This window comes from Natrix helvetica (genome assembly GCF_964273705.1).
Source record: "Natrix helvetica genome assembly, chromosome: Z".
In the NCBI taxonomy this organism is placed as follows: Eukaryota; Metazoa; Chordata; class Lepidosauria; order Squamata; family Natricidae; genus Natrix; species Natrix helvetica.
The window spans coordinates 115,962,907-115,974,921 of record NC_138554.1 but is presented as its reverse complement, the minus strand read 5'-3'; the positions used below and the strand labels follow the sequence as shown (position 1 = coordinate 115,974,921).

Here is a 12,015-nt window from a genome sequence, read left to right as displayed (position 1 = left end):
CCCTAAAGTCGGCTATGACTAGTGGAGTAAAACACACAGAGACTTCTTCATCTACCTTTTATACAAAGAGTAAAAATAATAACCCCAGGCCCATTGACAAAACCAGTTCTTCAGGGCCTTGCAAAAGTGTGATGGGGTGGGGGTGGGGAGGATAAATGCAGGAGGATGTGGTGGATATTTTTTTCCCTAAGTCTGGTTCTTTTTTTTTTTTAATGTCCCTATTTATTTATGTAATAAATACTTTCCTTTCTTACCATAATACATTATGTTGAGATACACATTTGGCTAAGTAATGTGCAATTTTGTCCAGTGGTGCAAAAGCAAACCTTTCTTCACTAATCTTCCTTGCATAGCATATTCATTGCAAAGCCACAAACAGCTTAGTATAAGACACTGTGATATAATACCTTACTACAATTATAATATACATCATTATGACTGGAATAGTATATACAAGCCAGTTTCCTTAAGTTTTCAGACCAGAGAGATGTGGATGCTACATTATGTTGTACTCTCATATATAGATTTGACATGACTGTCAACCTTTCCCTTGGGTAGGGTTTTGGTTTTTTTTGCATATAAAGTGTCCTGGACTTATAACCATAATTTGTACTAGAATTTCTGTTGCCAGGCAAGGTTGTTGAGTTGCACCCGATATTACGATCCTTTTGTCATGGTTGCTAAGTGAATCATTGTGGTGGTTAAGTGAAACATGTGATTATTAAGCAAATTCCGTTTCCCCAATTAATTTTGCTTTAGAAGCCAACTGGAAAGGCTGCAAACGATAATCACAATAAACTTGAGATGCTGCAAAAGTCAGAAATAGATGCTGGTATCCAAGTGCCCAAATTTTGATCAAATGACAGTGGAAATGCTGTGTTAGGACTGGTTGTAAGTAAATTTAACCCCACCCCCCAAAAATTCGTGCAAAGCGAACCGGCACCAATGCCGGTAGGAACCCGCCCCTGGGAGGATGGGGAAGGCTGTAGCATCCCCACAGTTAGTCAAAAGGGCAAATGACTGCAGAAAGCACTGCAGTTGCTATAACTTTGAAACAGGGTCATATGTAGCTTTTGGAGTAGTCTGTCATAATTTTGAACTGCCGTTAAATGACCAAGTCATACCTCGAAGATTACCTGTGGTGATAATTGGAATAGGGAAGTTAAAAATGCTAATTTTGTGGAAAATTGTAGGAAAAGGTAAGGTTAAGCAAGTGTCCTGCCTTGCCTTGTTTGAATATTAATTAATTCTATAAATTTATCTAATAATTCATAATATTCATAGGACATCAGCAAATTAAACATAACTTACTGTATACTTACTATGTTATCTCTCAAATAATATGCTGTGACTTCAAAGAGGAATTTTAAAGAGTCCTGAGTTTTCAAAAACTTTATTTTTGAATTATAATTTTTGGATAACCAAGCAGTTTTATAAAGAGAAAGCACAGAAATTCGATCTGGCACTTTTGGATAGTTTATAACAACTCTGCTTGACATTTTTAGAACACATTCAGTCCACTTGCTTGGTCCAAAATCCATGTTACTTGAAACTATATACATCATATATACAATCAGTGAAACTATTTTGGCTACTTTGGGGGTTTTCAAAAATGTCCTATAGTCTACCCTTGCTAAACAGAATCCACAGTACACACCAAAACTAGCGAATACACCGTTTTGAGATAAAGTCATTCAGCAGAGACATTTGATAGCATGCAAATTAAAGAACAGATACAGTTTCAGAATTTTTTTCTGTTAAAAAATCTGATTATTCAAGTCGCTAGCAAAAGAAGAGACTGTTCATTGTTCCTGTAAAAAAGGCACTTAGAATGGGGACTGGAGGAATCAAAGCTGACTTTCAAAAATCAGTTTGGTTTCACAAAAGGGCTCTTCAGATACCAAGAAAAGCTTGTCAAGTTTCATGTCAAAAACTCAGTGGCCAGGCAGACTAAAGATAAGACAATATTTTGGAACTACCTTGTAAATAAGTATGTTTTAAAGCAAAAACAAGATTATTAAAAAGCAGCAGTGCATAGCCTTCCTTTGAAATAATACATATCTGTAGAAGTCAATTGTTGAACTCTACTTAAAGATACCCTTTCAGTAGCATCATTATGATACATTTGAATTAAGAAATAATAAAGTTTTACATAGATCCATTTTCAGGAAAATTTGAGGTTATTATCTGCCATGCCACATGTCAAAATATCCAAATGTCCTTGATGGCCAGTATCAAGTAAATGGAATTCAAAGTCACAGTTTCATACAGACTTTGCAAAATCATTAGGTGAGTTTTCACAAAAATTATCTTGAGTGAACCTTCTCGGTTGTAACCCACCACAAAGATGACTTCATCTTTTTTCTTCTGTAAGTATAAACAAACAAAAATATTTGGCAATTATATATTCTCTTGGGGGAAAAGATAAAATCTAACAGAGGTTACTTCAAGTTGAATGCCATGAGTGGTCTTTCCTCTCGCTTTTGCCAGGGACTCTTTTTGTCTTCCCCTTGATCATCATCATCATCATCATCATCGTCGTCGTCATCATCGTCATCATCATCATTATCATTGTCAGCTTCACTGTGTTCGGTTATTTTATGTTCTGGACTTATTAAAGGCTCTGGTGAACTTTCTACTGTTCTTTTTATTGTTTCTTCCTGCAGGCTGGGCAATTGGCCACCTGTTCTTCTGCTGCCTCCCTCCAACACACATCTTGGAGTATTATCTTCAGGACTACAAACTGCAGTTCCACATTCACTGCCACTTTGGTCTACTTCATCCAAATAAACAAGCTGGGTATAAGTGCTACTCTCTGGAATTTTCTGCTCTTTCTGTGGATGTATCTGCACTTGCTGGTGGGTTTGTTGTAAGTGATCTGCCCTTCCCTTTCGGGCAGATTTTGGCTCATTCATATCAACCCCAGAATCCAGGCTGACATCATTGCTTCCGTTCCTTCCAGCTCTTTGAAGATCAATGTAGGAATGTCTAACATGAGCATTGGAACGCCCATCCAAAGAAACAAACCATGCCCGAGGATGAGGTAAAGGCTTTCCTCCACCTAGCTCCAATAGAGCTTTCTCAGTAAGAAGCTGAACTTCACTATTCATTTGTGCCAGGGAGGTATCATTGAGGGATGCTGGAATGGATACAGATTCAGACATTGCAACGTTCTGTGGTTTCCAGTCACCGGCACCAACTTCTTGCAAATGTTGCTGGGATACTGCTTGAGCAGTTAGCTGTTGTGGCTGCATCTGTTGCTGAGAATGTGGATAAAGCTGTGAATGAGGGCTGGATAATTCAACCTGGAGCCTCTCTATATCTACTGGTTGATCAGTAGAGAGAGGCTGGCTAATATAAGGATGTTCTCCTGGAAGTTTCATATAATGACCAGGAATGACTAATGTGGGTAGCACTTTTCTGTAAACACTATCATTAACCTGATCAAGAGAATTACAACAGACCAGATGACCTGGTCGAGGAAAAGAAGTGGGTCTTTCAAGATGGTCAACGGAGCGAGACATCATACATTCAGAGGACCTGCAATCTAGAAGCTCCGTTTCAGGGGTTGAAGGGATAGGGTATACTTGTTCCTGAAGATTATATTTACTCCCTGTAGAAATATGATTCATGGATGTTTGCTCTTGCTTCTCAAATAAAGGCCGGCTTAACAACATTGTATTGTAACTGTGTCTATGGTCCCCCTGATCAGGAGAACCATACCCTTCTGTCATTTCCAAAGACTTTCTTGGATTTATAGAAAAAGAATCCAATGATTGAAGATAGTCTTTTTTCAAACTGTCATTAGAAGCCATATTTTCTAGAGACATGCGGCTATGGTCATTTTCCTTATGGGAAAGTGATTCTTCCCTGGAGCTAAATTCCTGTGAAGTGCTGTAAGTATGTTGCAGCATAGGGGTACGCATATCTACTTCTCCAGAACATCCTTTGTCCAAGTGAACAGCCACTATCAGTTCCTTGTGGCCAGAGGATTCTGGATGCCTGTTGCCAGTAATGGAGAGTCCACCAGGAAATTCTGATTCACGTCGGGAAAATACTAAATTGAGATGGGACATGGAAGTTGATTGATCCTTCTTAGCACCACTGAGTGTTGAGGATAACTGTAGTTTCTTACGATGTTGACGGGGCTTCAAACACTTTCTCCTAATGTTAAAAAAAGGAATAGAAAAATAATTCATTTTAAAGGGACTTGCAGCAAAAGAATGGTCTAGTGAATAGGTATTCAAACACCTATTATCTCTACCAATTATCATAAACCTGGCTGACAAAGATGGGTGAGCAGAAGTTATGGGAATTGTAGTCCACTGTAAGTGGAGAATGCTGAGGTAAAGAAAGCTATTGCAAGAGACTCAAGCAAATTAACACCTCCTGATTTTATTTTGCAATCCAAATGAAATGTTCTGCAACTCGATCATCAATGGAAATTCATTTTTGTTACATCCTTTCTGTTTATTTGCTTTTTCAATACTGTTTTTCAAGCATACCAATATCTCCTTCTTATTTTTTTGGGCCGTTTACCTTTTAAAACCTTGGTGTATTACATTAGATATTTCAATTGCAGAGACAAATACTGAAATTCATTATGAAAAGAAAAAATAAATACTATAATAAAAACAAGACACTAGAAGCATATATAATAGAAGAAAGGTAACTTAGTAACTTTTTTCTATTAAAATTATTTTTAGCAGGTAATATATTTAATAGAACTTCTTCAAGAGCAAGATAGTTTTACTCAAAGAAATATTTAGGAAAGAAAGAAATAATGTTACTATTCTTGGTTTAATTCTTCTGTTTCAGCAAACACATTATAGATTACATGTATTATGTTGGAATGAGAGAAATTTCTTTTTCTCAGTTTTAAAAATGCCAGTTTCATAAACTATTATTTGTAGCTCCAAGTAACTCTATAATGCGGCTTGTTCCATAAGCAAATAGAAAAATAAACATGATGTGCATCCCCCATCCAATATTTGTTGTTTTCTGTTTTCAGAGGAATCAATGTAAAAATCTACCTCAGCTCAAATGCCAACATTTATAATATTACTCCATTTCTCAAAGAATACTTAGTATAAGACCATCAATTCTGAAAGTAATGAATATGGTAAGAGAAACTTAGACCTATGTAAAGAATTTTCCTCAATCTGGTGCCATGGCAATGTTTTAGATCAGTAATCCAACATAGCTTGTGGGCAGCTAATATACAATCTCCAAGTAGCCTGTTTACACTAGTAGGTAGAATCCAAAGATACTGCTTCTATTATGGAAATTATGAATTCATGGGAGGCTTGCTAAAATGTTGTACTTACACAAAAATGAAAGTGTTCCTCACTGGCCCACTCTACAAATAAATTAAATATAAAATTTTTACCTGCAATAGTATAAAAGGAGGCACAGGAGGACAAGTAGTATAAGAGCTATTCCTCCAAGAATTGCCAAAAGGAACACTGTGTGGTAAGTAGTGAAGTCCTTCGCTACAATGAGACCTACAAGATGGGGGAAAAAATAAAATTCTGAGGACAGGCAAGTGAAAGCTTTCTAACCCATTTTAGTGTATATTTAGAGGCAGGCTAGTTCTCACTTTGACAACAACTCCTTGTATCATCTGATGTGCCCTGATCCACTTCTAGTAGTATTCTCTGATGGGATCAGGCAGCAGCCCGTATTACACAAGTTTCCAGAGCTGAGGGATGTCACTGATATGAATTACTCAGAATATCCCAGAACAGGCCTATGCTAAGGACACTGTGAATAAATAAAGTGCAGTGATACATGTTCTTTGATTAGTGGAACCAACCAAAACAATGGGCCTGTGTTATTATCTGGATGGCAACCTGGAGCAGCTGCATCTATTTGGAGACGACATGCCTACAAAATGAATGATGCAATGGGGCAACAGTCAGCCAATGGGCTTCCTAATCCTCCTGTGTGGACTGTTTATCTAGAATGTCACTAAACATGGCTGGTGAATTCCCTCAGGCTCCAACTGTCAGAAACTGCACCAAGTTGCACTATTCCTTGATGCACTAATTAGTGCATTAAGGAAACGATAGGTTCTTTCATTTAAGTCATGTTCTAACTAGGATTTATTTATTATTAACTTGAGTAGAGTCATTAAAAATGTAATCTGGGTCCATCATTGGAGGTCTGAACTGGGATATGATCCATTTCTCACTTTACAAATTTTACTCTATTCCTAGCTTATTCCGTCTATGTGTAAATCAAGACTACACTGATCATATATCAGAGCTGATAACCATTTTGTGTTGTACTTATGTGGCAATTCTTGCAATTAAGAAGGAAATAAGTTTATTTATAGCAGGAAAGGTATAAATCCTGCACATACTATGATTTTCTAAAACCACCACATTCTACATATTATAACAATGATTTAATTTGGGGATTATTCTACAACTGTTTGGAAGTTGTCCTGGTAGCTTTATAGACATCCAAAATGCAACCATTGGTGACCTAAATTGCTGCAGCATATTTAGCCTCCTTAAAGCTAAAACTCTTTTTTGTAAAAAAAAAAAAATCTATTGAAATATTTGGAAAACCTTAACAAACTTTAAAGTCACCTTTAAAGACCCTTCAGTGTTCTGAAAAGCTCTAGCAAGAAGTATTTTCTGGCTATGTCTTGCCAAGTTGCAAAAGGAGAAAGAAACTGCCAATAACAGTGCTTCTAAAAATGTAGGATTCCTTTTTTCCAATTTAAGTAATTCTCTTATATTTAGCATGAGACTAACAGTCTAAAGGACACACACACACACACACACACACACACACACACACACCCCTCTATACTGGGGCAAATTAAAAAAAAAACCAGTCTTACCTGGATTTGTGGGTGACATGGCTGCAACCCAATATCCCAGCTGGGAGGCAATATAGGTCCAGGTCAATCCATTTCCTTCTTGTTCAATAGTCCCTAAATTGCTTTTTAACCACGTCCCTGTAAAACATTTAAAGAAATTTGTAATATGGGATAAAAAATAGAAGAGAACAGAAACAAAGCTATATGACTATTACAGTATAAATGGATTGTGATTTTCAGATGCAGAAACTGAGTAAAAGTACAAGAAATCCTCAATTTAAAATGGTTCATTTGGTGACTATTCAAAATTACAATGGCACTGAAAACTGACATGATCAGTTTTCACACTTACAACTGTTGAATCCACATGGTCACATGATCAAAATTCAGATTCTAGGCAACTGATTCATATTTATGATGGTTGCAGTATCTCAGGATCATGTGATCACCTTTTGCGACATTCTGACAAGCAAAGTCAGAGGGGAAGCATTCACTTAACAACTGGGTTGTTCTTAACAACTGCAGTGATTCATTTAACAACTGTGGGAAGAAAGATTGTAGAATAGGGCAAAACTCACTTAACAAATGTCTCAAAGATTGTAGAATAGGGCAAAACTCACTTAACAAACGTCTCACTTAACAAATTTTGTGCTCAATTGTGGTTGTAAGTCAAGGACTACCTGTAATAATATCATCTATAAATTAAATGCTAGTAGTTTTCTTTACTGACCACCATTGGGTATCTCAGTGGACTGCCTGAAAGGGGGACAGAAAAAATTATTTCAAATCCTTAACATTTAGTTTTTTTTCAATCCGTGGACCAGTATTCATGTAAGGATTGTGTGATATTATAGATGCTGAGAACAAAAACTGGTCTAGTGTCAGATTTTAAATAGTTTTTTTTACTTGGTGTTACAGTTGCATTTCTAGTAAATTGACATTACCAAAAACTATTTGTGTTATTTGGAAATACAAAGCCTACATCTCTCCAAGCTAAAATGATGTTAGAAATTTCAGAATAAACAATATATATGCCTCTTTAAAAGCATCCTCCCCATTTTTGGAGGGAGCAGAGACTTGTGGATAGGGTGTGGGTAGGTTTTTCAACACATTTTTTCTTCCTAACTTGAGGCAGATAAAGCCTTTCTATAAAGCAGGGGTGTCCAAACTTGGGAACTTTAAGACTTGTGGACTTCAACTCCCAGAATTCCCCAGCCAGCATGGCTGGCTGGGGAATTCTGGGAGTTGAAGTCCACAAGTCTTAAAGTTCCCAAGTTTGGACACCCCTGCTATAAAGATATATCTTGCTTTTGACTTTCTTAATAGCCTTAATACACAAGTAGTACAAGCAACACACACACACACACACACACACACACTGCATACAACCTAGCCAAAATTTAGCAATGCCTCTATTTTGACAAAATAAAATTCCTTCAGTGATTGTGAGTTATGATACATTTAGTTACAAGTTAAATGCCTGTTTTCTTTTACTAGTGAAGGCTGTGAGGAGGCATGAACTTATCTAAAATCCCTTATGCTTCACAGGCTCAGATCCCGCTGCATTTTGAATCTTTCCCCAACCTAAGTATTGGATCTGCACCTTCCATAACTCCCAGCTACCTGAATGCGGTGCAGCCCCTACACATCTGGAGGACATCACCTGCTCCTGCAATTTAGGGGAGAGGCTTTGTCACTATTAGCAGAGCAAGGGGCTGACTGGCAGAGGCATACACTGAGGACTGCAAGCAGTGTGAGAGAACAAAATTGTGTCTCAACACAACCTATACTGCACTTTATAAATCAGGTGGAAAGAAGGATATTGCCTGTCTGTCTGTCTATCAACTAATTTCTTCACTACCTATTTCCCCTAAGTGATTCTGAGTGGTGTACAATTAAAAAATATAGTAGTAAAAAAGCAGTTAAACAGAGGCAAAATGTTAATTAAAAATAAGTTAAAATGAATATATTACAAAGTTAAAAGAGATAGAGGGACTGCCCTGAATTCACCAACTGCCCCCAGAATCACCATCATTCTTGGTCCCTTTCCCCTTTGAATTGGTAGTCGGGCCTAGACATTCTTTCAGAAGGCCATAAGAGAAGTAGGGCTGCCTCATCTTTGGGGGGGGGGGGGTGAGACATACTAAACCTCAAGAACAGCAACAAAGAAAGTTCTCTTCCTGGATTCCATCAATTCTTTTTTAGTGGATGTGATCTGCAAGATATCCTCCCTGCCTGACTAGATAGGATGAGTCAATGTAATGCAATATTAAGAGATATACTAGGAAAGCATTTTGTCCTTTGGTGCAATAGGCAAATATCTTTGCATGGTTCTGATGTAGAATGTTTCCAAATCTTTTTGCAGGGCTGACCTAACATTTTCCACGCAGAAAGACTAGGTTAATCTGGAACAAGTGCTATAACTCCTATCTCCACAATGCTATAGGGCTTCCAGAAGACTTCAGAAACTTTCTCAACTTGTTTCAAGAAAATGCAGTATGCACTGTTTTGCAGGATCTCCTCTGGAAGTGAAGGGCCACTTAGAGGGGGGTCTGCCAATTCCTTGGATTTATTCCTAGACAAAGCCAAGGATGTATAGCACCTTGCCACAACCCCCTGATATTTGGAAGTTACTCGACAAAACAGGGTGACTTGCATTTCCCCCTTTCCCTGCAAATTAAAGGGAAGAAATAAAGAAGATGAGGAAAGGCACACACTCTTCACCCTCTGAGAACAGCAACTGGAACACTCTGAGGGCACCATGAATATAATTCTGATTAACTGTAGGGTAAACACAATGGGTGAATGGAAATACCTTTAATTAGCCAAAGATATCCTATGCTTGTACCCGTAGCCTTCATTTAAGGGAAAGTTATGCATAACATAGGTTTCTATCTTTCGACATATAGACTTGTTTGAACTGTTAGCTCTCAGATACATCATGATCTAGGTACTGGTCACTTTAATGATAAGAAAGTAAAGATGCATCTCCTCTTAATGAACAGCTAATTACTTAACTAATTAACTTGAATCTTTGCTGCTCAGAGGTCTTCCCAAACTTAGGCATACCCGTGATTGTTTACACAACACTTCTGCTGGAACAAAGCAAAGTGTCTGTGCACATATACACATTTGGAGATGGCCTGGAAAGGCCCTTAAAGCAAATACACCAAATCTTTCAGAGGATACAATAGCTCCAATGTTTTGATATGAACTTCCACTTTATCTTATGGAGAATTAATACAATCATCTTTCTTTGGACACCAAGCTGATTAATTTATCCATAGTGAATAAATTAAATTTTTATTCAGCCTAGTGAAGGGGTGTCAAACTCTATTTCATTGAAGGCCGCATCAGGGTTGTGGTTGACCTCGGGGGGAAGGGGCTGAGGTGGTTGTGGGTGTGGCCAGGGTGGGCATGGCCAGGTTGACATTGCTCATGTCGGGGAAATGTCTGTGGTGGCCTGGGTGAGGCCATTGTCTCTAGTGGAAGAAATTGAGAGCAGCAATTTCACACACCAAATCCTTGTATACAAGAGGAGCCTCGCCATCCCTCCCAGGTCATGTGGAGGACCTCCGGATAGCAATGTGGGATGCTCTGAGCCCTGGGCAGTGAAGAATAAACACCCAGTCAGCCTTCACGTTCCCAGGGAATCGGGATCCCACAGCCCAGTCTTGCCATGCTTCCCCAAAGGGATTCCCAGCTGCGCTTACCTCCTCCTCAAGGCTGCTGTCCTCACTCTGCTTGGCCAGATTGCTGATGATGTGTACGGGACGATAAAGTATGTGGGTCAGAGGGAGGCCTTCTCCTTCTCCTTGCGAAGAGACCCAGCTTTGTAACCAAAGCATCTTCAGAATAGGATGGGAGGCCACCAGGAGAGTCAGGAGGAGGAGACAAGGGGATGGTAAAAGGGCAGTAGGGCTGCTGTGGGCCAAGTGCTAAGGCAGAACTTCCCTCAGACACTCCTCCCTCCCTTTCATTATAAACTCCTTCCTTACTTCCCTCCCACCCTCCCTTTCTCCTTCCATGATTCTCATTCCCATCTCTTTCCTTTCTCAGTGCTCAGGAAGGAACGAGGGGAGGAGGAGAGACTGGCAACCCTGGGCGTGTGCACAGGAGGTGGCGAGCACAAGAGACTGGCATCCCTGAGGACCATCTTGCCCCACAAGCTGACTGTGTTCTGAGTGAAGGAAGGATTTTAAATGTAAAGCAGGGAAGGAGGAAAAGAAATAATTGAACAATGGAGGGAATAAAAGAAAGAATCCATGATAAGTTTAATCCATTCTTAAGTGAATGGCAAAAAGGAGACTAATCTTTTATACTTGGACATTGCGGCAGAAACAAATCAACTTTCATTCTTTTCCATGGATCACATAAGATGCAAAGCTACTGTTTCACTTGTTAACAGCTGGAGAACAGGAGAACCATACAGAGCAAGTGGGAAAGCGAAGAAAGCCTTGGCCTGGGAAGATGGAGCAAAAAGCTTCCGCTTGCAATTATCCCGACCTTGACCAAGAACCATAGAAATGTTGCAAGGGAAGCATTAACAACCACCACAACAAAAGGAGACCAATACTGGAGACGAGAAAACTTGTCTCTTTCCTATCTTAAGGGGAGGGGAAGGGGGTTGTAATTCCTATCTTAAGGGGAGGAGAAGGGGGGAATGCAATTATTGAAACCTCGGCAGAATGATCAACTCCACTTCCAGCCAGCTTAGAAAAATTAAAATTAAGTATTTTGCAAAGAACTGCTCTGTTTTTGGAAAAGGCAGCCAGGATGTTTAAGAATGGGGAAAAGGAGAAAGAGACAGCACCCTGCAACAGAGAGTTCATCCAAGTGATTGAAACAGCAGAAAATGGAAGATTATACTGCAAACAGACAGTCTGTTCCAGTAGGTAGCTCATCTGCAGTCGCCTTAGCAAATAAATTTAATTTATGTGACTCATTGGAATGGGACTTACAAACTGAACTTGAAAGCAAACAGCATGTAGAACTGTCCTCCTCCCTCTTGGAGAATGGTTCCGCTCCTCGGAACTCATCAGCAGCCTTCCTTGCACAGGAGGGAGATGTAATACATTTAAAGGGGGAAAATGTGATAGATTTCCTCTCTAGACAACATTTGCTTACAGCTCAAACTGTAAACTCAATCTATGAACTTTTATCAACTATCATAAATAAGGTTA

At 39.0% G+C, this 12,015-nt stretch overlaps 1 protein-coding gene across 3 annotated transcripts in view; it reads right to left on the bottom strand.

Annotated features, from left to right (window-relative positions):
- Positions 1-1,381: 1,381 nt before the first annotated feature.
- Positions 1,382-12,015, bottom strand: part of FAM171A1 (family with sequence similarity 171 member A1) — a 118,822-nt gene continuing 108,188 nt past the window's right edge. For all 3 annotated transcript variants that reach the window (XM_081933747.1, XM_081933746.1, XM_081933748.1), the window contains 3 exons: positions 6,854-6,970; positions 5,390-5,504; positions 1,382-4,164 (listed from right to left, as the gene is read on the bottom strand). In XM_081933747.1, the coding sequence (XP_081789873.1) occupies positions 2,442-4,164; positions 5,390-5,504; positions 6,854-6,970 (1,955 nt within the window). In that variant the 3' untranslated portion in view covers positions 1,382-2,441. The remainder of the gene's footprint in view (positions 4,165-5,389; positions 5,505-6,853; positions 6,971-12,015) is intronic.